The 26251-nt window shown below is 46.3% G+C and overlaps 1 protein-coding gene across 6 annotated transcripts in view; it reads left to right on the forward strand.

Moving 5' to 3' along the window:
* The window catches only part of BRIP1 (BRCA1 interacting DNA helicase 1), a 127038-nt gene that overhangs the window by 86774 nt on the left and 14013 nt on the right, over nt 1-26251 (forward strand). For all 6 annotated transcript variants that reach the window (XR_013226905.1, XR_013226903.1, XR_013226904.1 and 3 more), the window contains exon 17: nt 23687-23799. Coding sequence is in view for 3 of the 6 variants with exons in the window: in XM_077312715.1 (XP_077168830.1) it covers nt 23687-23799 (113 nt within the window). In the remaining 3 variants the exon portion in view is untranslated. The remainder of the gene's footprint in view (nt 1-23686; nt 23800-26251) is intronic.

The following is a 26251-nucleotide window of genomic DNA, read 5'->3' on the forward strand; positions in this document are numbered from 1 at the left end:
GTTTGACCTGTCCACAAGACCTGGCGGAGTTTCTTTTTTCCCTCTTGATGCACATAGAATCCTTGCAGCTGTTGCCGTGTTTACATTATAACAGAGAACCATACATAGAACAGTCTGTAGAACATGTACATCGATAACCAACAATTGCAACCAAACACAACACAGTATAACAGTACACAATCGTAGTACAAACAGGTCCAGGGCTTGTTAATGGGATTCTGAGGGGGGTGGCTTATTGATTGAATTCTGAGGGGGGGGGAGCAGGGGCCCTTGGTCGTTGTTGATTACGTCTGGTCTCGGCCAAATGCCTGGTGGAGGAGCTCCTTTTTGCAGGCCCTGCGGAACTGTTTAAGCTCCGTCAAGGCCCTGATCTCCTCTGGGAGCTCGTTCCACCAGGTAGGGGCCAGAACAGAGAATGCTCTGGCCCTGGTCGAGACCAGATGGACTTCTTTAGGGCCAGGGATCCTTAGCTGATTGGAGGCAGTAGAGCGCAGAGCTCTTTTGGGGGCATAGGCGGGGAGGCGGTCCCTCAGGTACACTGGGCCCTGACCGCGTATGGCCTTGAAGGTAATTACCAGAACCTTTAGTCTGATCCGGAATTCAACTGGTAGCCATTGCAGCTGATGGAGAATAGGCTGGATATGGGACCTCCACGGTGTTGCCGTGAGGATCCTGGCTGCTGCATTTTGAACTAGTTGTAGTTTCCGGGTCAGGGCTAAGGGCAGGCCTGCGTAGAGCGAGTTACAAAAGTCCAGTCTAGAGGTGACCGTCGCATGGATCACTGTGGCTAGGTGTTCCGGGGCCAGGTAGGGCGCTAGTAGCTTGGCTTGGCAGAGATAGTAGAATGCCAGCCGCTCTACCTTTGTGATCTGGGCCTCCATTGTGAGGGAGGCGTCTAGAATCACGCCTAGGTTCCTGGCGGAATGAGCCGTAGTGAGCTGCACGCCATCCAGGGTAGGCAGGCGCGCTTCCTCGCATGGGCCCTTCCTACCCAGCCGCAGGACCTCCGTCTTTGAAGGATTGAGCTTCAGACGACTCTGCTTGATCCATCTCGTCACTGCTTCCAGGCAGCTGGCTAATGCTTCTGGGGGAGAGTCAGGGCGGCCATCCATAAGGAGGAAGAGCTGGGTGTCATCTGCATATTGATGGCAACCCAGCCCGAACTTCCGTACCAGCTGTGCGAGAGGGCGCATGAAGATGTTGAATAGGATAGGAGAGAGCTCCTTGTGGGACTCCACAAGTAAGCTGCCAGCGACCTGATGTTTTCTCTCCTATTGCAACCCTCTGTCCATGATCCTGGAGGAAGGAGATCAGCCATTGAAGGGCTGTCCCTTGTAATCTGGCATCAATGAGGCGGTGAGCTAGAGTCCAAGGTCCTCTGTTATTACCGATGGCAGGATTTGGCTCTGGGAGAAGCAGGAAAATGCATTTCTGAGCCAGAAATGACTGTTTTGGCTATGGCCAGATTTCCTTTGCCTGCTTGGTCAGACCCCACCTGGAGTCCTGTGTGCAGTTCTGGAGGCCTCATTTCAAGAAGGACGCAGATAAAATTGAAAGGGTACAGAGGAGAGCGACGAGGATGATCTGGGGCCAAGGGACCAAGCCCTGTGAAGATAGGTTGAGGGACTTGGGAATGTTCAGCCTGGAGAAAAGGAGGTTGAGAGGAGACATGATAGCCCTCTTTAAGTATTTGAAAGGTTGTCACTTGGAGGAGGGCAAGATGCTGTTTCCGTTGGCTGCAGAGGAGAGGACACGCAGTAATGGGTTTAAACTACAAGTACAACGATATCAGGAAAACATTTTTCACAGTCAGAGTAGTTCAGCAGTGGAATAGGCTGCCTAAGGAGGTGGTGAGCTCCCCCTCACTGGCAGTCTTCAAGCAAAGGTTGGATACACACTTTTCTTGGATGCTTTAGGATGCTTTGGGCTGATCCTGCGATGAGCAGAGGGTTGGACTTGATGGCCTGTATGGCCCCTTCCAATGGCAGAAAGTGAAGAGGAACTAAAGAGCCTGTTGATGCGGGTGAAGGAGGAGAGTGCCAAAGTTGGCTTGAAACTCAACATCAAGAAAACAAAGATCATGGCATCCGGCCCTCTCAATTCCTGGCAAATAGAAGGGGAAGAAATGGAGATAGTGACAGATTTTATTTTCCTGGGCTCCAAGATCACTGCAGATGGGGACTGCAGCAAAGAAATTAAAAGACGCTTGCTCCTGGGGAGGAAAGCTATGGCAAATCTAGACAGCATCCTAAAAAGCAGAGACATCACCCTGCCAACAAAAGTGCGTTTAGTCAAGGCTATGGTCTTCCCAGTTGCAATGTATGGCTGCGAAAGTTGGACCATAAGGAAGGCCGAGCGTCAAAGAATTGAGGCTTTTGAACTCTGGTGCTGGAGAAGACTCTTGCGAGTCCCTTGGACTGCAAGGCGAACAAACTGGTCAGTCCTAGAGGAGATCAGCCCTGACTGCTCTTTAGAAGGCCAGATCCTGAAGATGAAACTCAAATATTTTGGCCACCTCATGAGAAGGAAGGACTCCCTGGAGAAGAGCCTAATGCTGGGAGAGATCGAGGGCAAAAGAAGAAGGGGACGACAGAGAATGAGGTGGCTGGATGGAGTCACTGAAGCAGTAGGTGCAAACTTGAATGGACTCCGGGGAATGGTAGAGGACAGGAAGGCCTGGAGGATCATTGTCCATGGGGTCGCGATGGGTCGGACACGACTTCGCACATAACAATAACAACATGGCCCCTTCCAACTCTATGATTCTATGCTTCTGGGACGTCAGTATTGAGACAGGAAAAATGTGGTTTTGAAGCCAAGTATGGCGAGTTGAGTTTGACTTGTAATTTACTGCTCCTACCTTGGAGACCTAAAAATAAGGGGAACTCACTGTGAAACATCCACATTGCAAAGCCCAGAAGTGCAGATCTGCAGCTCTCCTTCCCAGAGGGGATTCCTTCACTCCCCTCTTTCCCAGATGTCTCTAATAGATCAAAATCTAGCGTGCCACGGTGGGGAGAAATGTAGCGTACAAGCGGCTTCTGAGGCTACCTGTCCATTGACAGAGGTACAACTCTCTTCCTCTTATTTTGAGGCTGGGGGTGTTTGTTGATGTCTTTAAAATATATCTGAGCTGTTGCATTTCAAATACCAGCTAAGAAGGCAAACACCAGGTATCCAATGCCATGCCTCATGGAGTGCACATTTCACCGCTCCAGATTGGCTTCAGTGAGGTGAAATGCACTCAGGTTCATGACCCCGGCTTCTTCACCGCCCCGATGAGGAATCAATCAGATCAGGTGGCTAATGTTTTGCGGACTAACAGCAGCTTTCAGCTGCACATCAGGGATATTTGTGTGATTCTGCGGGCATGCCCAGTGATGATGATGATGATGATGATGATGATGTTATCCGTTCAGTCGTGCCTGACCCTCGGCGATTCTATAGGAAAGTCTCCGCCATGCGCCCCTGTCTCTGACTACTTCTTTTAGTTGGTTCATGGTCATCCCTGTATTGGCTTTGATCGTGTTGAGCCAGCGGGTCCTTTGGCGACCCTTTCACTTCATTTTCTAGGTGCAGAATGGCCCCCAGTATCTCCAGTTAAAAGATCTGGCAGTAAAGGTAAAGGTAAAGGTATCTCCTGTGCAAGCACCGGGTCACGTCTGACCCTTGGGGTGATGCCCTCTAGCGTTTTCATGGCAGACTCAATACGGGGTGGTTTGCCAGTGCCTTCCCCAGTCATTACCGTTTACCCCCCAGCAAGCTGGGTACTCATTTTACCCACCTCGGAAGGATGGAAGGCTGAGTCAACCTTGAGCCAGCTGCTGGGATCGAACTCCCAGCCTCATGGGCAGAGGTTCAGGCTGCATGTCTGCTGCCTTACCACTCTGCACCACAAGAGGATCTGGCAGTAGGTGATGTGAAAGACCTTGGAGAGCCCCTACCAGTCTGAGTAGGCGTTACTGACTGAGATGGACCAAGGGTCTGATTCGGTTTCATGTATGAAGTATAGCAGGAAGAATGAAACACGGGACCACCACTTCTGTTAATATCTTGGTCCCTCTCCCACAATGTGAGCTTGTCGCTTTTTATGCTGGTTCCGTCTTGCATTGACTTTGCTTTTGGTTGCCATATCCTTGTGCTGTAACCACAATGCAGGAAGGGGACCAGGGTTATTCTTAAGTTAGACGGCAAGCGGCCAAGACCAATGAAAGCTTTCCAAGCAATTGCTGCAGCCTCTATTGAATAGATTATTCATTTTAAGAACAATTATAACTGCAGATCCTGTATCGGCAGGAGACTAAAGCTGTGTATGTGGGCCAAGGGGTGACATATGTCAAGTCTCTGTCCAAAGAGTTGTAGGGTGTTAGGAAGGTTGAGAACCACTGGTCTACTCAGATGGGCAGTAGCTCTCTAGGGCAGGGGTAGTCAACCTGTGGTCCTCCAGATGTTCATGGACTACAATTCCCAGGAGCCCCTGCCAGCAAATGCTGGCAGGGGCTCCTGGGAATTGTAGTCCATGAACATCTGGAGGACCACAGGTTGACTACCCCTGCTCTAGGGTCTCAACCAGAGGTCTTTCACATCACCCACCTGTCCTTTTAACTGGAAATCCTGGGCACTGAACCTGGGAGCGTCTGATGCCAAGCAAATGTTCTACCCCTTATTATGGATTGCATAGAAAAGCTATTGCATCACTCTTTCATCTAACTGAGGTGCAGAAATCATTAAAGGTGCTAGTTAAGGGTTCTGTTGTTTAGAGTGCTGTGTAAAATGTCTTTGCTCAACTCCGGTAAGCCCAGATCATTACAAAAGACTTGGGGGCGGCGTTATCGCCTCACTTGGCACCACATGTCATCTCCGTATGGCGGCACCGGCGAAGAAACCTTTCCCTAAACGTGCCTTTTGGTGAAGCCCTCGGATAAACAATCGGGCAGAGGCAAACTTTCCCTGCCTGCCGTAAGTAGTTTACTTTTCTGATCCATGAAGGAAAAGAATCCAAAGTGATTTCCTTGTGTTTAGCTTGTCCTTAGCAAGTAGTGCTGACCTTTAAGTTTTTACCTGACTGTCAAAGTATGTTGAAGGCTTTAAAAGTGAAGCTATCACCTTGGGGATTTGTAAGGATGACTGACACTTACCACTTCACCTTAGACGCAGCGGCACTGAGCGCATGCAGCAGCCGTCGTACCTCCAGGGAAGCGGTTGGGGTTTTTTTTCTTCACTTCTGCTTCACTGGAAATGGATTGGCTTTTCTCTTCAGAGGAGAGTTTTGGTTGCATTAGATTTTAATCAAGTCACTTGTTCGCAGTCCCTCAAAGCCTGCGCTCTTGCGATGAGTAGATGGGCCCGGGGTGAATGTGCTACTTGATTTGTCAGACCCTCAGACTTTCCAGAGATACCCAGGTGTTCTCCTTTGACAGCGCTAGAAAGTGTACTTGCAATGTTCCAGGAGCCTTCCCCGTTTCCTTTGCCATCGGGGTTAAGGGTGAAAAGAGGAAAGAAATGGGGTCTGCGATAGCTCTCAAAGGGGAAAAGGCAAGTAGGGCCTGGGGCAGTGGTCCCCAACCTTTTTGAGGCTGGGGACCGGCAGGGCAACTGCCCGCCCGCTCATGCCGCGCCTGCGCCTGCGCATCCGCACCCGCGCCTGCACACATGCGCCATGCGCGGGCGTGGCCCTGATTCCCTCTCCCCCCCCCTCCCACAGTAAGAAGTTTTTTACTGTAGGGGGGGCGTTTTAAAAAAAAATGTTTTCCCTATCGAATATTTCAGGTTCTGTTGTGACAGAAAATTAATATCAGGTACTTTTACAGAGTTGTTTACTACAAGTAAGTCAAAATGAACATGCTAAATCAGATCATGCTCGGTTTGGGGCATCAAGTGATGTTCTGGAAAACCCGCTGACTGTAGTTTAATAGAAAAACCCAATGGAGGGAAAGAACAGTTATTTACTCCTGTTTCCTGGAGCCCTTTTTCCCTGCTGAAAATTGCTGGTCCCAAAGCTCTTTCACGCCTTGATGGCCTAAATCAGGGGTAGTCAAACTGCGGCCCTCCAGATGTCCATGGACTACAATTCCCAGGAGCCCCTGCCAGCATTCGCAAATGCTGGCAGGGGCTCCTGGGAATTGTAGTCCATGGACATCTGGAGGGCCACAGTTTGACTACCCCTGGCCTAAATATTCTCCTGTGGGAGCAAAACTAACTTTAGGGTAGTGACTGGAAGTACACAACATATCATCCTACCCTTAGTCGATAAACGTGGTGCTTTGCAGAGTAACTCCAAGAAGCTTAAAGTCTTACCTTTGACAGAAGGACTGGGACGCAGCAGGGAGACAAGAGGAGTGAAGAAGTGTGAACACAGCTCCCTGCATCTAAGCTTCCTTTCCTCTGACCGATTGTAATTGATAAAGTGCAATGTAGCACCACTGTGAAGGGAACAAGTTCCAGATACGGGGCGGGGAGGAAGGAAAATGGAAGGCAACAGGGGTTTTTTTGACTAACAGAGAGGCTAGCTATTAGAGCTTTCAGTGAAATTATCGGAGGGCTTATTTGCACTGGTATCACGGATAAGGAATTATGGATGGAATTAGACTGAAACAATGAAGATGTCTCCGGAAATATTGTGTATGCATATCTAATTTAAACTCAAGAATTAACCTTGATCTTGCCCTGTAAATTGCTCTGACCTGGATGGCCCAGACTAGCTTGATGTTATCAGATCACAGAAGTTAAGCAAGGTCAGGGCTAGTCAGTTTTTGGATGGGAGACCATCAAGGAATACCAACAATGGGAAACTATCTCTGGATGTCTCTTGCCCTGAAACCCTACAGTAGCGATCCCCAACCTGTGGGCTGCGGACCACATGTGGTCCTTCGACTAATTGGAGGTGGGCCCCGAAGGATGCCTTCTCATGAGTTAAAATCTCCATGAAAATAAAATGTTCCTTATGTTCATTGTTGTGGCGTGTCTGTATCTTACTTTGAAGGGATGTTTAAACATTACCATAGCGATCAGAGAGCGCTAGGGCAGTGGTTGAGAGTAGAGGAGTAAACTACCCCCCCCTCACCGGGCCTCAGTAAAAGGCGTTGAGTGGTCCCCAGTGAGTGGTCCCCGGCGTTGAGTGGTCCCCGGTGATAAAAAGGTTGGGGACCACTGCCCTACAGGACGGTTCAGGCAGAATCTCTTAAATTCATTCAAAGAATTTCTATGCTGCCTTTCCACCAAGTCCGGGGTCCCTAGGAACATCAAAACATTTCAAAGTATTTAAAATACAAATACATACCAGATATTTGAAATAAATGAAACATGCAAACAGGAAGGAGGGCTGATAAGAATTAGCAAGGGAATGCCAAACAAAACAAAAAAGTTCTTTGCCCACTGGCAGACGACAATAATAGAGGAAGACAGACACTTGTCCCTGAGGAAGGAGGGTTAGTGCTTCAGCTGAGAAGGCCTTTGTCAGGTGCCACCTGCCTAGCTGGAGTGGGGAGGATCATTCAAAGCATGGCACTTGGCAATAACCTGAATGGTTGGGCTAGTGTCATATGGGAATGGGCAGTCCTCCAGGTATGCTGGTCCCAAGTCATAGAGTGCTTTAAAGGTCAAAACCAGCACCTTGGATGTAAGCTATGCAAAAGCAAGCAAGCAAACAAAACCGGCACCTTGGATTGGGCGTGGAAACAAATTGGGAGCCAAATGGAGCAAGATTAGTCCCTACGACCCAACCTAGTCTGTAGTCTGGCAACAGCATTCAGTACCTACTGTGGCAACCTCCAGAGGCCAAAGGGCTAAACAGCAGTCCCCATCACCACGCTCTGATGCCTCCCTTGGAGGCAGAACTGAAACCACTGCACAACAGTCCCCCCAGTCCCAACCTTCAAAGCCTTTCCAGAAGGATACCATTATTGAAAGCCACTCAGAGGCCCAGGAGAATTAACAGGGTCACACTCCATCTCCTGGTGCAGGTAATCCACTAGGGCAGGGGTAGTCAACCTGTGGTCCTCCAGTTGTTCATGAACTACAATTCCCATGAGCCCCTGCCAGCTAACGCTGGCAGGGGCTGATGGGAATTGTAGTGCATGGACATCTGGAGGACCACAGGTTGACTACCCCTGTACTAGGGCAGGAGTGGCCAAGCTGTGGCTCTCCAGATGTCCACGGACTACAATTATCATGAGATGCCAGCATGCAGGAGAGCCCCAGTTTGGCCACCCCAGCCCTAGGGCATCCAAATCCATAACTAGACCCCAATTCAGATTTTGGAATGGATCTGAACAACCAGTTTCATTCATAAAGTCCTGAAGTTGCCTAGCCACCGTTCGTTCAACCACCTTTCTCAAGAATGGCACCTTTGGGAATAGGCCACAGGTACTCAACTCACCTTGTTCCAGAGAACATAGCCTATCTGGTGAATAGCCTATCATCTGGTGAATTCATAACAGCCAGCTTCAAGGCAGAAGTGGCCCTGCTGTCTCTCAGGGAGGCATGTAGCCTCTCCCAGACCCAGTCTGCCAGCAGTCCCCCCCCCTAGATTTAAGCAACTGGGAGGAGCAAAGACTAGGTAAAGGTATCCCCTGTGCAAGCACCGAGTCATGTCTGACCCTTGGGGTGACGCCCTCTAGCGTTTTCATGGCAGACTCAATACGGGGTGGTTTGCCAGTGCCTTCCCCAGTCATGACCGTTTACCCCCCAGCAAGCTGGGTACTCATTTTACCGACCTCGGAAGGATGGAAGGCTGAGTCAACCTTGAGCCGGCTGTTGGGATCGAACTCCCAACCTCATGGGCAAAGCTTTCAGACGGATGCCTTACCACTCTGCGCCACAAGAGGCTCTGGAGCAAAGACTATAGTAGTTCAAAGATCAGGAATAGACAACTGATCTGGAACATACAGCTGATTTTGTTTACAGTTTTAATGGGGGTTTAATGGGATTTTATTGTTGTGGGGTTTTTATGTTGTAACATAAACCCGCCATGAGCTAGCTTGCTGTGAGTGGCAGGTAAGAAATGTAATAAATAATAATAATAATAATAATAATAATAATAATAATAATAATAATAATAATAATAATAATAATATATTCTTACACACACACACCCCTCATGCATTCCTCCCCACTCTCCTTACCCACAAGTAAGAATTGGTCAGGGCCGATGGGGTTCCTGCTGTGACCTTCAAAGCTGTGGTAGCCAGCTTCCACTTGGGAAATACCTGGAGAACTTGGGAGAGGAGACGGAGAGCAGGGTTGGGGGGAGAGGAGGGACTTCAGAAGAAGAAGAGTTGGTTCTTATATGCCGCTTTTCCCTACCCGAAGGAGGCTCAAAGAGATTTACAGTCGCCTTCCCTTTCCTCTCCCCACAACAGACACCCTGTGGGGTGGGTGAGGCTGAGAGAGCCCTGATATCACTGCTCAGTCAGAACAGTTTTATCAGTGCTCTGGGGAGCCCAAGGTCACCCAGCTGGCTACATGTGGGGGAGTGCAGAATCGAACCTGGCAGGCCAGATTAGAAATCCGCACTCCTAACCCCTACACCAAACTGGCTCAGGGTGGTAGGATGCCACAGAGTCCATCTTCCAAAGAAGCCATGTTATCCAGATGAACTTCTCTGTTGTAATCGCAAGAGATCTCCACCACTGGGAGATTGGCAACCCTATTCAAACGTGTCTCAAGCAAGGACATTGCCCAGAAAAAGGGCACATGCAAAACTGTTTTTGGAACCTCCAGTGAGCTTCCATCTGTGCAACTCGAGCCTCGTTTATGCCTGTTACCACAGCTTGCCCTTGGAAATGCTCTAAGACCGCAGCTTCCCCTTAATATCTTGGCCCCAGAAGACTAATACAGATTTGTGTGTTCAGATCTAGCTTTTAGTGACTCCACCGAGGAGCAGGGGGATCTTTGAAGTATGCTCTTGTGACCGCCCAGGTCTTTATGCATGCACTATTTAGCCTTAATTCTCGCAGATGTTTACCCTGCCTTTGGAAGCAGGGGAGGGTGTTAAAAGCTGCAGTCTTTAATGCCCCCACTTAAAAGATTTCAGTTATAAAAAAAGGAGCCGGGAGTTTTTTGATGTCTCGCTTTCTCACACCAGCTGACTTTTACAGCTGCTTGGCGGTCAGCAAGAGGAAAGCTGGATGGTGAGCCACACTGAATGAGTGCAGTGGTGTTGCTATTTCAGGTGGAAGTGCAGCTCTTAATTTTGAGTCGTGAAATCTGGAAAAGAAAAGGACCGCCATTGTCACACATGAGATGGCATGCCCTTTTGTGCCATTGCTGGATGCTAAATGTTAGAATGTGGAGATGTTGCTCGTAGAGCGGATCCTGTCCCTCACTGGCAGTCTTCAAGCAAAGGTTGGATACACACTTTTCTTGGATGCTTTAGGATGCTTAGGGCTGATCCTGCGTTGAGCAGGGGGTTGGACTAGATGTATGGCCCCTTCCAGCTCTATGATTCTATGACCCCAGTGAGTAAATCTTGACGCGTTCCATCAGCCTAAGAAGTTTCCATCAGCCTCATTCAGCTCATGTCGTTGGAATAGTTGAGATCCACTCCAGTGGCTGCAAATTTCTACTTTTGTTTGGTGGGCAAAACTATAATGTGAGCACTTCTGAGAATGGTGCAAAAATGGTGCAAACTGTGACTTGAGTCCCTCTCACCTTGACAGAGCAGAGGTCAAATTGTAGCCCAAAAATGTATAGGAGTCATTTTCGAACTCAGGGAATCTCTTTACAGATTGACCCGCCTTCTGAAATATCTCTCAGCACCTACTATAGATTCTGCAGTATTGTAATAGATTATTGAATGCCAGCTGACGTGCACATTGCAGCTTAAGTTGGGTGCAGGAGAATGAAGTGATAGAATGGGCTTGTGGCATAAATTTCATTTATAAAGATTTCTGGTTTCTGGTTCAGGATATACAGCAATGTGGCTGTGTACTCCCTGAAGATTTTATTTTAAAAGAAGAAATTAATTGGTTTTAGCTGGTTTCATCTCTGCTTTTATTTTCAGGGTCACTCATTTGTGATCTGTTTTATCGTTAGTCGCTGCCTTGGGCAAATGTTCTCTCTTTTTTTCCTCCTTCTGTTAGAGGCCATCTTTGCGAAGATATCAACCTTATTGTTATTAAACTAATGAGTGTTATTAAACTAATTATAGCCATGTGGCTAAGGGAGGGATGCTTGGTTGTCAGGATGAATGCAAACTGGGAATAATGCAGTTTGGCTTGTGACTGAACCAAATGGCTTGTTCACGAACTGAATTGTTTTGTGTGGGTTGTGACCCTACAAACCCTGCTGAAAACTGCAAAAACAGCTTGTGCAGCTCTATTGTGCTATCCTGCAATTTTACTTAAGGGACTGCAAAAGACTATCTGAAAGAATTGTGCGGTGGGAGCACCTCCCCACCACACAACTGTTTTTAGGGTTGTCTTCTTCAGTCTTTTTAAAGTTTAAAGGAACTGCACAAGATAACAGTAGAGTGGGAGGTGACCTCCCCACTACTTTGTTGATAATTGCAGCTTTCATAGGGAACATCGGAAAAGTGCTCTAAAAATTTGTGAACATTTGATCCATGAACAGGGCAAATTTCATCATGAATTTTGCTTTGTGATACAGTTCATGTCCATCCCTGGTAGGTTGGTGTCAGTAAGGGATTGAAGAATGCTTTGTGTTTTTAAATTACCAGTTTGCTTGTGTATGTTTACCTGTATTTGCATTTACAGTATTTTCCTTTTTCCCTGTCACTATAATTAATCTGTATTTATTTATTCATTCACTTACATTGTCTAAGAAAAGAGGATGCCCTTCCAAGGACACTCCTAAGCCATCCCCCAAACAAAGTAAGCGTGAGGACTTTTAAAAATGTAATGTTAAGACTAATAATAGGTTTCAAGTTCTATAAGAGAGTACAGAAGATCCCCTATTTATGGAGAAGGTTAAGTTGTCAGTAGACCATAAGCCTTTGGACTCTGGCCCACATTAATGATATGTCCCCTTCAGATGGACTTTGCGAACCAGCTGAACGTTTTCATGAAGCTAATGAGGACATCTCTGTTTTAAATATATTAGCATCACAGGCATATTTGATCGCTGAGACATTGCAGAAAGTTTGTGAGAAAACAGATACCCTAACAACTTTAACCAAACAAGCAATCTCAGAATTCAGCAGGTTTTACTAAGGAGGGAGAACAAATTTAGAGGAGAGACATGAGAGGTCTTTCCAGGCCCACAAGCAATGTAAAGCAAAGGACCATTTTAGATCCACGCAGGGCTGTTTTGAATATCCTTTTAATGGTTGAATTGGGAAAACAAGGATCTGATCAGAGAACAGCTGCATTATTAGGCCAAAGATTTGAAAATGTTGATTTAAAATATTACGAAAAACTGGGAGGCTCTGTTCGCACTGACAGAATGATACTTCTCTTTTTTCAACCAATATTCTGTCTCAGATTCATTTCATTCATGTTCAATGTATGGTCTACTAAGACTCTAGATCTTTTCCACACATACTACTATCAAGACAAGTCTCTCCCATCCAACATTGGTGTATATGGTTTTTCCTACCTAAATGCAGAATTTTACCATTGTCCCTATTGAACTTCATTTTATTCAGCTTAGCCCACTTCTCGAGCCTATCAAGATCATCCTGTATTCTGACTCTGTCTTCTGTTGTGTTTGCTACCCCTCCCAGTTTAGTATCACCTGCAAATTTAATAAATACCCCCTCTAATCCCTCATCCGAATCATTTATAAATGTGTTGAACAACACAGGCCCCAGGACAGATCCCTGGGGCACTCCACTTTGTCACTCTTCTCCAAGAGGATGTTGAAACATTAACAAGTATGACCTGTCAACAAGTTATTGATCCACCTGACAGAATTAGGATCCATACCACATTTTACCAACTTGTCAACAAGAATATCATGTGGAACCTTATCAAAAGCTTTACTGAAATCCAGATAAACTATGTCCACATCATTCCCCTGATCCAGGAAGGTAGTCACTTTCTCGAAAACAGAGATAAGGTTGGTCTGACATGACTTGTTCTTGCGAAACCCGTGCTGAGTCTTAGAAATCGCAGCTCTCTTTTCCAGCTGCTCAAGGACCAACTGTTTGATAATTTGTTCCAAAATTTTGCCAGCTACAGATGTCTCTGACAGGTCAATAGTCACCCGGATCCTCTTTTTTCCCTTTCTTGAAGATGGGGACAACATTTGCCCGCCTCCAGTCATCTGGCCCCTCACCTGTTCTCCAAGGAGGGTCAAAAATAATGGACAAAGGTTCAGAGATGACATCTGCAAGTCATATTGGTTGCTAAATTCCTATCATATTTTCCTTCAGTAACTAATGGAGTACTCTTTTAGTAATTGCTCAAGATCAATTGATGAAGGCACTCTGAAAATGAAAGAAGGAGTTGCATCAATTCAGACCTCAGGTGCAGGATTCCATATTTGAAGGCTCCTCTGTATGTAATAAGAGCCTCTTGTGGCGCAGAGTGGTAAGGCAGCTGTCTGAAAGCTTTGCCCAAGAGGCTGGGAGTTCAATCCCAGCAGCCGGCTCAAGGTCGACTCAGCCTTCCATCCTTCCGAGGTCGGTAAAATGAGTACCCAGCTTGCTGGGGGGTAAACGGTAATGACTGGGGAAGGCACTGGCAAACCACCCCGTATTGAGTCTGCCATGAAAACACTAGAGGGCGTCACCCCAAGGGTCAGACATGACTCGGTGCGTGCACAGGGGATACCTTTACCTGTATGTAATAACAACAATTACTGCTGCTGCTGCTAAGGCTGCTACTACTACTACTACTACTTCTACTACTACTACTGGGGACAAAGATAGGATATCAATAAAATAATAAAGTAGGAATACTGGCCAAGTCTCTTAGGCCCTTCCATTGTCTTACATGAACTGAGAATGAGCCCTAGAAAACATTTAGCACACCAAAGGAAGGGAGGATTCATAGCAGTAGGTGAATTGTCTTTCAGGGAAGCTTATCCCACAATGACTTACTTTTGCATAGAGGAGTCTTCCATAAGTTTACAAGGAACCAGTTGGAAGAATATCACTGCTTGTTGACCAGTTAGGAACCAAATAGCTATTCAAACCTGGGTGCTAACAACCATTGTAAATTGTAGATGTATGCTGGCCCAAGACAGCAGTATAGAACAGGGGTAGTCAACCTGCGGTCCTCCAGATGTCCATGGACTACAATTCCCATGAGCCCCTGCTGGCAGTGTCTCATGGGAACTGTAGTCCATGGATATCTGGAGGACCACAGGTTGACTACCCCTGGTATAGAATGACGAACAAATAAATACCAACATGTTTCTTTTAAAGGGCATCTTTCACACTGTTCTATTAGATCAGCATTTTGGTGCTATTGTTTTGTACTTCTGAGTTTCGTTCCTCTTATGGCTGTTCTAAAACACCGGTTGATTTAATTTTTAAATACTTGAGTCGAAGCCCAGTTTATGTTCTTGCCCCCAATTAGTAAGATGTAGCGCTGTGTGAGATTAAATCGAAATTATGCATATCTGCCAGATTAAATAAAACCTCCTCTGTCTTTTGAATAGATTCCATCCAAAGCAGTTTGTTAGTAAAATATATATCGCGATAAGTGGGCCCGATAATTGTGTTTATGATATGCGGATAGTAAACGGAAAATGTTTCTTGGCCACTTTTTTCTTGTTCCAGCATCGCTTTGCTTTAATCTGTTTTTTTTTGGGGGGGGGGGGGGTCAAAAGGTTTCTGCTTTGGCTAAAGATAAAACCATTTTCCATGAGTGTCTGGTAGACGGTGTGTTTATTTTAACTGAAGCAAAGTTTTCTTAATGGCCCGAATTTGTCTGTTTTAACAGGTTTAGCCCTCATATTTATTTAATGGGCTGAACTCTCGCTCTTAAAAGGCCTTATCGCTCCAGAATAAAACGGTGCCACGCCGCTCTTACATTTTGTTTATGTGAGGGCATTATAATCTTTCTGGAACTGCGAGCGTCACATACCTTTAGGGTTGCAACCTTTAGGCAAAAGTTGCGTGAAGAAATCATAGAATCATAGAGTTGGAAGGGACCTCCTGGGTCATCTAGTCCAACCCCCTGCACTATGCAGGACACTCACATCCCAATCGCTCATCTACTGTAACCTGCCACCCCCTTGAGCCTTCACAGAATCAGCCTCTCCGCCAGATGGTGATCCAGCCTCTGTTGGTCCAGTGTTACCAAACCTTTGATACCAGGGGTTTAGTTCTTCGTCAAAATTGAATGCTTGATTCACTTTCTGTCTCAAAAAAAAATACATACACTTTTAAAAATCAGTTCCTGAGTGAAGTAATTAGTATTCTTCTTGCATTTGCAAGTTTGGCCATTTAATGTTACTTGTGTGTGTCTGACCCTCTGCTTTCCTTGGAGCGGTTGCTTTACGGATGATGCTCCTGTCCGCATCATCTTTACTTGCTCCTCCTGTAGTCATGTGGCTCAAAATTGTATTGGGCTCCCCTCTAACGCAGCATCTTTAATTATCCAAGGGCCACGTGCATTGCGCTATTTGGAAAACTTTGGTCTAGTTCTGCCTTGCTGGTGTTTGACGGTTGGGAGGAACCAAGCCAACAGTTGGAACTTGTTAAGGACTTCTTTTGCCCGTTTAGTTGGATGGGCAGGCCATGATATCTTGAGATATCCCTCTTTCCAATTCCCGAGCTTTTAAGTGTAGCGCTGTCCTTACATTTAGCTTTATGAAACAGTTTAGGCCACCTGGTGAGCCTGGGGGCTGCGCACAGGTTCTGAATGTTTGTTGTGCCCTTCTAACGTGGTTGCTGGTCATAATTTCTCATGCACTTCATGCAGGCTTCAGAATGCGCACTTGCAAAATCTTATCTTCTTGGGGGAAGGTTAAGCAGCAAGGTAGCAGCTTAGCCAAGGGCCACCCAAGCGGAGCAGGACCGAGGGGTCTCGTGACTCGACTCAAAACCATGCACGTTGGCTCTTCTCAGAGAAACAGAATTTCAAGTATGTTCAACACGGAAACGCGCTTTGGGGTGGGGGTGGCGGGGCGTATAAGGGTATATTTAGAGATTGGGAGAAGCGGACTAGAAATAAAATGTGCCCAAATACAGTTTCAGCTTCACTCTAAGAAATGGTGGTTGATTTGGGAAATTTTAGCCCACCTTTCTCTTGTAAAGGCATATTACAATGTTCAGGTTCAAGGAGCAGCTGAGAACATAACATTTAGACTATGACGAATTCCCATAAGAAGAAGAGTTGGTTTTTATACTCCACTTTTCACTACTCAAAGGAGCCTCAAAGCAGCTTACATTCACCTTCCCTTCCTTTCCCCATTACAGACACTCTGCAAGGTAGGTGGGCTGAGAAAGCTCTGACAGGACAGCTCTGCAAGAACAACCCCAAGAGAACTGGGACTGGCCCAAGGTCACCCACCTGGCTGCACGTGGAGGAGTGGGGAATCAAACCCAGCTCTCCACTACACCAAGCTGGCTTTTAAGATGACAAGTTCCAGATACGGCTCCCATCATATAACAACGACTAGTCCCCTCCCTCACGGGGCTATGTCCTCAGTTACGAGAGTCTTTCTAAACCACCCTACTGTTCACAGAACTGTGGCTATATTACCCCATTGGAGGCTTTGCACCGGGATGCAGGCTGGAGTTTGAGTCGGGGCAGGTTGCCCCACCTCTTCCTGTTCCACACGGGGGAGCATTTGGCCCAGTGCACCTTGTCCACCTTGGATTTGTGCTCCCGCACGGGAGCCAGTGCAGCAAAGTTCCCAGTGAGGAAATGGCCTACAGCAGGTGTAGTCAACCTGTAGTCCTCCAGATGCTCATGGACTACAATTCCCATGAGCCCCTGCCAGCATTTGCTGGCAGGGGCTCATGGGAATTGTAGTCCATGGACATCTGGAGGACCACAGGTTGACTACCCCTGGTCTACAGAGAGCCTTCCTGACTTCCTGTTGAGAGCAAAAGCTCCAGAATAGGCAATGATCGCTCTGACTGACCTGTATAGTTTGCCTATGGTTTGCCTTCTGGGCATTTTCAGGGCATTGGCAAGGAGAGACATATCTCTACTGCCCTGTCTCCTTGGAAATCAGACAGTAATTCCATACAAGGGAACCCAAAGAGATTGGCCAACTGCATGGACCTTCTTAGAGTGGCCCCTTTTGAAGACAAATGTTTCACTTATCCTGGGCCATTGCAGTATGTATTCGGCCTTCAGACAGAGTATGGGCAGATGTATTCTTACAATGTTTCGCAAGTTCATTCTCCTCGTCCAAGATTTGGATCCTGAACATCGACAGTCCTCCTCTTTCGGTTCCGCAGCACCCCCTAAACCTGCTAACGTCATTTTGGACATGCCGCTCGGCATAATCCTCCACTGCTAGGCGACAGAGCCTGGAGCATTCGCTCTCGACCCCACTTCTGTTCCCAGAAGAACACCTGCCTCACTAGCTCCCTTTCATGGCGGAACTGCCTCCTGCAGAAAGCATAATTTTCTGCTTCAAGGCGGGGGGAGGTGGGGAGAGCATAGCAGAATGAGATGCAACGGTCGTGTAAACCAAGGGTAGTCAACCTGTGGTCCTCCAGATGTTCATGGACTACAATCCCCATGAGCCCCTGCCAGCTGGCAGGGGCTCGTGGGAATTGTAGCCCATGAACTTCTGGAGGACCACAGGTTGACTACCCTTGTTTTACACGACCGTTGCATCTCATTCTGCTACCCCTGTTGTAAACCATTCAGGGATGTTTTTACTAAGAAGCCGAAAGCACAAAGTTTATCCGTAGCCTTTTTCTTTTTGCCTGCCGCGCTGCCCTCGATATTCAGCTGGAGGGAAAGGGGTGGGTGGAATAGTGGGGAGGGAGCGTCCTCGGTTAACGTCCCGTTGCAGGAGAGATCTGTCTCATTAAGCATTGAAGGAAACGGCGGTTAGCAGGTATAATGCTGCTAGACTTCGGCTAATGGGAACGCAGCCGTGACCTCCCAGACAGATCAAAGCCTAATCTCTCTGACAGCCACAAGATGACATGGCTTGCCACAGGCCTTCCCCTGCTCCTCGCGGAAGCTCTTTTGTCTGCAAAGCACGCCTGATAGCTAGAAGTATATTTTTGAAGATGAACAGGTAGAAGTAAAGGGCTGTCTTTTGACATTTTAACTAATCCCTTCTAGCCTGTGGTTTACTGCACATTTAGGATATTTGCTAGCAGGAGACACTGGCTTTTCCACATATGTACCATGTCATGTTGAATCGGGCGTCATTTTGATGCCTGATAATGCAGACTTATACAGTGAAATGGATTCTGATTGCATTAAAGTGACGTGTGTTGACCTTTTACCTGTTATTTGATTTACAAGGAATGCTTAACCCTTAGCGAGCAAATACAGGGCTTTATTTTATTTTATTTTTTTCTTTCTTAAGAGCAGGGGAAAGTGGTTGTTTCCTTGTGCTGTTGTTAAACACTAATGGATTCTTCTTATCTTACCGTTTGTGTCGGCTGGGAATCAGCAAATAGTCTTGGGAACATTCTGTAACTATTGTGCTTAAATAAAGTGCATAATAAACCGCTGTGTATAAATAAAGTGAGCCAGTGGGTTTTGTGTGCCATTAAGAGCTTTGGGCAGATCACTGCCCACTGGACAGCTCTTCGGTACAAGAGCAACTGATATCCAGTTTGGCTTGCAAAGGAACACTTCCCAGGGGACATGTTACCCCATGGTGGACAGTGATAAGGATAGATTTTGTCCTCACACTCCATAATGTCTTGTGCCTGTGTATGTTTAAAAATAACAATGGGAATCTTAAATTGTTATTTCATATATAGACACAAAATCTATCCAAAGCAGGAGTCCCCAACCTTCTCGAGCCTATGAGTAACTTTGGAATTCTGACACACTGTGATGAGTACAGCTACAAAATGGCTGCTACAGGAGGTGGAGCTAGCCACAAAATGGCCACCCCAGTTTACCTTCAGTCCCACAGTGGAGATCCATGGGTTGTTGTGGCATCTGTTGCCTAAGCTGCATTAAAGAAATTCTGCACAGCCAGTCAAAGCTCCAATGGCCAATCAGAAGCCTAGCTAAGCAAAACCTCCGCCTGACTCTGCACGCTTTCTGAAAACATTATGTAGGCCCCAGCAAAGTTTTTGGGCAACGGGGCTCTATGTTGGGGATCCCTAATCATTAAATCCAGAATTTAAGCCATGATCCAGAATATTCTGCTTGGAACTGTGTTTCACTAGAACAGCCAGGGTTATTTGTTGATGTCGTCAGCCATTCAGTCGTGTCCAACTCTTGGCCATCCCATGGCACACCTGTCTTACTCCTAAGCAAATGTGTTAAGATTAACGTTGGATCTGAATAGTTGAAAACCACATGCACTTCAGCCTTGTATGTGAAAACATAGGTTAAGGGCACATAGGACACTGGGGGGCTAGTCTGGATTAAGTGATTTGTGGAATGTATCTCACATACATTGAGTTGGAGACCTCCTCCATTTCTGTGCAGCAGCTGCCCTCTCAGGGTCTAAGCCTCTAAATCTCCTTTGCCTGCCAGTTCCTTTCTAACATGCCTAACCTTGTTCCTGCTTTCTAGTTCCTCCTCCAGCCTTCTTTCAATTTTGCTCTTTCTGCCTCTGCCATACTTTATTTCCTCAGGTTGCAGCTCTTCCTATTACTGTGCCTCAGTGCCTTTGACTACCCTGCCTCTCAACCAGTGTCCCTAGCATGCGGCCACTTAACTACTATAGATTTCCCCTGCCCTTTTCACCAAACCTAATTCTCCTTCTGCTCTTCCTTCAGTCCGTTGTCTCCTTTGCACCCCTTTTTTGGCTTCCTGGTCTCCTGTCCCGTAGCTTCCTTGTCCTCTATGCAAACTTTTAATCCCAACCAAATTGACAATTTCTTCTTCCCTCATAGTCTCAGGACTGCAGAGCAAGCTGCCTTTGAGTCCGCACAGCAATCAGGGTCAGAGTGCATTACCATATAGATTTTTGTGTATCATGTTATACCTTTTTGGGGTGTTTTTTTGCTACACTGCAGCATTGCTAGTCAACAAGAAGCCTGAAACTTTCTAAATGGCTTGCTCTCAAAGTTCTCAGGATCTTCTCTAGATCAGCTGTGCTCGGCAAGCTCCAAATCTTTCTGGGAAAACCTTCGGGCCAGATCAATAAATTTTGACTGACGGAATTAAATATTAGATCTGTGAAATCAAACTGAATCTATTTTTCTGGCTGTAAAGTATGAATTCGTAAATCTGACAGACTTGCTTTAAAGGGCATAAGTACAGAAAATAATAGTAAAATATTTTTTGCCCAAATTCCGGTTGAAAGTTACCTGTCAGAAGTGGTTAGAAGTCTGCTGTTTTCTCTCCTGAAGCGTGTCCTTTCAGTTGTCAGTTTTAAAAGGTTAATATAGAACAAAAGAGCAGTGAAATTAGCTTCCCTCGTATAGCTTTGTGGCTTTCTGTCTATAAAACATCAGATTTGAGAAATGGCACAGCAGGTCTGGATTTGTTTCAGGGGTGGCCAAACATCTCTAGCATGTTGGCAGGGGCTCATGGTAGTTGTAGTCCGTGGACATCTGGAGTGCCATGGTTTGACCACCCTTGCTATAAATAATCTCTTGTTCCGTTCCATTGTTCCTGACTTTGGAGTGGGAAAGCACAGAGGGCTGCTCGCCTTGCAGATTCTACATACATTTCCTGTGACTTAAGTTCCTGTGACTTATTATTATTATTATTATTATTATTATTATTATTATTATTATTATTAGATTTATATCCCGCCACTCCCTTGCGGCTCGTTTGCACCCCTTAAACATACTAGTTTGATGTAGTGGTTAAGAGGGGTGGCTTCTAACCTGGGCAGAGTCTGCATTTACTTTGTTTATTCCATTGTCAATCCTGTTGAATTCAGATTGCTTTGAACTCGGGTCTTCCTCTCCCCCCCCATTGAAACAGGAAAGTGTTCTGCACATGGTTAGGGTAGTTCAGAAGGGGGGGGGGAGCCAAGCCTCTTTCTTTCTTTTCTTGAAGGGTGGGGGGAGAGGAGTCAAGTAGGGAGCCTCTTTCTTTTCTTGGAGGGGAGGGGGAGAAGATCGAAAAAGGCAGAGAAGGGAGAAAAAATCCAGGACCAACAGATGTTGAGAGAAATTAGGGGCTTCTCCTTTAAGGCAAATTCGTCACATGACCACCTGTGGCCAATCACGGGTCCTCTACCATGGAGGAGAGCCCCGATTCAAAATAATGCGATTTTATATTATATGAAGGATTAAAAGCACTCTAAGATATCGCACAATAAAGGTAAGGTCACTCCGGATCAATCCGTCTTGCTGCAGAAGGAAATTTTAAATCGCCCCAAATCCAAACAGAAATTGCATTCGGTGTAGAGGGCAGGGACTGAATCGATTTGAGGTTGGAATAAAAGCTCCGTGTAGTTTACACCCTGGAGAGCTGGGTTTGATTCCCTGCTCCTCCATATGCAGCCAGTTGGGTGACCTTGGGCTGTTCACAGTCCTGTTAGAGTTGTTCTCATGGAGCAGTTCTGTCAGAGCTCTCTCAGCCTCACCTACCTCACAAGGTGGCTATTGTGGGGGGAGGACGGGAAGGCCGCTTTGAGACTCCTTCAGTTGGTTCTTATATGCCGCTTTTCTCTACCCAAAGGAGTCTCAAAGTGGCTTACAGTCACCTTTTCTTTCCTCTCCCCAGAACAGACACCCTGTGAGGTGGGTGAGGCTGAGAGAGCCCTGATATTCTTGTTCGGTCAGAACAGCTTTATAAGGGCTGTGACAAACCCAAGGTCACCCAGCTGGTTGCATGTGGGGGAGCGCGGAATCAAACTCGGCTTGTCAGATTAGAAGTCCGCGCTCCTAACCACTATACCAAGCTGGGTAGGGAAAAGCAGGCTATAAAAGGATGTCATAAGGATGAGCTCTAACTGTGCCCCTCTGCACATTAATACAAAGAAAAATTAGTGAGTGGGGGGGGGGTTGTTCTGAACTTGCCTCTCAGAGTTGGGGAAGTGGAGGTTGAGTACTCACTGGGCACGCCCACTCCTGCTTCCAGGGCAGCAAGAAGCGTACACCTTGCTGATAAAGTTTGCATAGAGCTCCCATGTAGAATCGAAATCTCAATCACAGTTGCTTCCTCGGGTGTTTGTGCATGTAAGTTGTGTAATTTCGACAAAAGCATGGCAGAATTCATGTGCGTAGGCAACGAGTGTGTGTCTCAAACAGTGATATGGGTCTTAACTTGAGCACCTGGCTCCATTACAGCCCAGGTAAAATTTCTTGGAGAGACAAGAGACAGAATACTGATCCTCAGCTCACACAACTGTGTTTACAAAGACAAACCCTTGGAAAGTAATGGATAATTTCATATGGGGTGGATGAACTCTCAGCTGAGTTTTGGTTTTCTGTCCTCGCCTCTCGGGGAAGGGGGGCCCACAGTAAGGGGCCATAACTTTAGCATCTTGTTAGCAAGAGTGTTTTATTGTTTGAGGATGTCGTGGCCCTGAGAGGGTGTGATCTCCAATATCAGCAACATTTGCTGTTTGATAACTGGTCCATTACAATACTGTCTGCTTTGTAGTTGTAGGATCCACATCTGTCCCAGACACGTATGTACGTAGTGGCGGGGGGACAGGTGTTTAATGCTTCAGTGTTCTGATAGGCTTCATACGGCTGGCTGAAATGCAGTCTTATCAGGTGGAGAATTTAGCCGCCTGCTGTGAGGAGCAAAGCAGGAACAGAAGGTAGAATTGGAGACATGGTGCTGCTGACCAGAATAGTTCTCCATCTTTGGCTGGGAAGAGGCCTCTAAAACATTTCACATAAACTGGTGATCACTGTGTGCTGAGTGTTAAAGCACTGCTCGGTGAACCTCAACCCCCAGGCAGAGAGAAAAAGAGTGTGAAAGGTGAGCAGGCAGAAAAAGATAAAAGAAAGGATACAGGAAACATTTATCAACATGTTGAATGTCAACAGACGGAGACCCCTAAATAGCATTTGTGGATGCTCCTTCTTAAAATAGAGTGTAAGGGGGTTTCTTTGTCGCAAGCCCACAAGCTTTTCATTTCCTCAGAGTGGCTCGCGTGGGCGAACTGAGTTAAGTGCCACTTTCAGAAATGTCTTTCTCACCTGGATCTGTTGAATGGCTGGATTTCTGCAATTTTACACTAGTTTGTTTTCTAAAGTACTTCAGTTGCATTTATTGGATTGGCCTTTCGCATCTGGCAGCTTCTCTTACGGTGACTTTTTGATAAATCAATTGATGCGTTCAGTTTGGGAGGTTTTGATTGCACCTTTTCACCCTGCAAAAGGCAGACGTCAACATATAAAGTAAAACAAGCATGGCACCATGAAACATCAGTCCGGTGCAGGGGTAGTCAAACTGCAGCCCTCCAGATCTCCATGGACTACAATTCCCAGGAGCCCCTGCCAGCATTCGCTGGCAGGGGCTCCTGGGAATTGTAGTCCATGGACATCTGGAGGGCCGCAGTTTGACTACCCCTGGTCTGGTGCGTGTATCAGGTTAAGTGACCTCTGATGCCGAAAAGCTGCTGGTGGAATAAATATTGTTCATCTTTAAGATGCCAATCCTTGGCTTCCTACCATGGATTATAATAAGCATGACCTTGGTTCTCTTGTTGGCGGGGACTGCAGAAGCAATTCAGAGTGTCCTATTTTTTGCAGGTTGAGCTGAAAAGGAAGTACAATGATCAGCACTCCAAAGCGAGGGGCCTTTTGCCAGGTAGCCAGTGGTATGAAATTCAGGCCTACCGAGCTCTCAACCAAGCCCTTGGCCGGTGAGTACGTTCTTATCTTCCTGTTTTACAAACTCTCTATGCAGATCTTTACTTGCCATCCCTCTAAAGCTGGGTCAAAAGCCATAGTCAGGCTGATTTTTTAAAAATTGCATAAAAATGTGTTTTCCGTCCCCATAATTAACATTTCTTGATACGTATCTTAATGCCAAACAAATAGGGTTGGTCTTTCATCTATGGGGGGTGGGGAAAGTTTCGGTCAGGTGACTGGTCAAATAATTAGGTAAGTATTTCTGTTAGGACATCAGGATACTTTTGCCATCAACAGGTCTGATGCTTAAACAAACCAATAAATGTTAGTTAATCGTGAAACGACGACATTAACTGCAAAAATTTATAATGAATTATTTTAAATGTTTAGCAAAGTTACTTAAGCTTTCTCCAAACAGCAGGGGTAGTCAAACTGCAGCCCTCCAGATGTCCATGGACTACAATTCCCAGGAGCCCCCTGCCAGCGTTTGCTGGCAGGGGGCTCCTGGGAATTGTAGTCCATGGACATCTGGAGGGCCGCAGTTTGACTACCCCTGCCAAACAGGAATATCTGACTGAAGGCGTTTCTCCTTAGATTTTATTGTGGACCAGGACTAAAAGTTGCTCACGGGAAAACAAAGCATCCCCAGGAATGTCCTCTGAGACTAACTGGGCTCTGCAGGAGGAAGGGGTAATTGTTGTTAATTACACTTCCCCAACCATTAACAGAAAAATGTGTCTGGATTCCCCCCCCCCCCCCATGACCCAGAGTACCATGGATCTCCAGTGGTACTCTGGAAATACCTTCACTGTTAGAAATAGGGTGCTCAGAATTTACCAGGGGTGTAGCCAGGCTGTTAAATTTAGCTCTAGTCCAGGCCTGTAAGTACAAAGTAACTGCTTACATGAAGTATGGAGTATGTCACAGGTTCTCACTTGCACTGGTCTCCTATGAAGATGGAAGTGAGCGGGTTTTAATCCCCGGTGTGGCATTTTAGTGTTGCTGTCGCAGTATATGGAGTAACGCAAATCCATGAAACGCGATCACCTTTGGGGTAGCGGAGGAATAGGCCAGATGTTGCGCATGGCCAGGTGATAACTCTGCCATGAAATCTGGCAGCATGGCTTTACTTGAAAGGTGTGGGATATGTCTCCAGTGGCCCAAATGTGTTTATTTTAACTACGCACTTGCTAGAGCAGTGGAAAAATGAAAGGCAGAAGGAAAATGGCTTGCTTTCCTTTCTTTTGCAAGCTTTACCTTCCTCCCAGTGGTTCAAAACAAAGCCAACGGTGTATTTTTAAGGCAAACAGTATAAAATCTGATTTCTAATCTGAGTACAATCTTCTAGAAAATCCTTCTGCAGAAGACCGTCATGGGGCTCTGCCCACAGAAATTCCTGGTGACCTTTGCTAATGGCATACTTGTGATACTTTTTCCTTTTTTAAAAAAAAGCATTATATCAGTGCTGATAGATTATTCATGCTATTCAGCAAGCACAAGTGAAAATGTATTTATTATCAGTTTTTAAGGTCAGGCAACTTAAGTGCATGTCTCTTGATGGTCAGCACACTTTAGTCCCGGAATATAGGCTCAAAACAGAAAGGAATTAAGGGGTTAGGATCTCCACTGGGGAGAGAGAAGGAACTTAATCCCTATTCCGGTTTCACTGATTTGAAACTGACCATCACCCCTCATGGTCCGCTATTATCAGTCAACTATAATTTCACCCCACGTGTTTCTCCAAGTGGCTCAGGGTGGCATGTGTGGTTATCTTCTCCATTTTATCCTCATGACACCCCTGTAAGGTAGATTAGGCTGAGAACTACTTAGCCAGTGGAGATTTAAACCCAGATCTACTGAGTATGAAGCTCTAACACAGCGTCCCGAACCTTTTCGGAGTCTGCCATCACCTTTGGAATTCTGACCCAGCGCGATGGGTGCCCTCCCCAAAATGGCTTCCACAGGAAGTGAAGCCAGCCATAAAATGGCTTTTGTGGCTTACCTTCAGTCACACCATGAAGATTTGTTTAGATACAACGATATAGGCTAGATATCAGGAAAAAAATTTTCATAGTCAGAGTAGTTCAGCAGTGGAATAGGCTGCCTAAGGAGGTGGTGAGCTCCCCCTCACTGGCAGTCTTCAAGCAAAGGTTGGATACACACTTTTCTTGGATGCTTTAGGATGCTTAGGGCTGATCCTGCGTAGAGCAGGGGGTTGGACTAGATGGCCTCTGTGGCCCCTTCCAACTCTAGGATTCTGTGATTCTATGATTCTAAGATCCTTGTGCTGTGTTGACCTTCTTTACTAACCTTCATTTTATCTATAGGGAGACAGCCAGTCTACATACCTCTCTACCTTATATGGATAGAGCTCCTTTCACCCATATACTGTCTTTCTGTTATCTGTTGTGTTCTACCATTATACTATGCCTGTAGTTTACAGATAAGGTAGTCATATTTTTA

This window comes from Paroedura picta, chromosome 15 (assembly GCF_049243985.1).
Source record: "Paroedura picta isolate Pp20150507F chromosome 15, Ppicta_v3.0, whole genome shotgun sequence".
Classification (NCBI taxonomy): Eukaryota; Metazoa; Chordata; class Lepidosauria; order Squamata; family Gekkonidae; genus Paroedura; species Paroedura picta.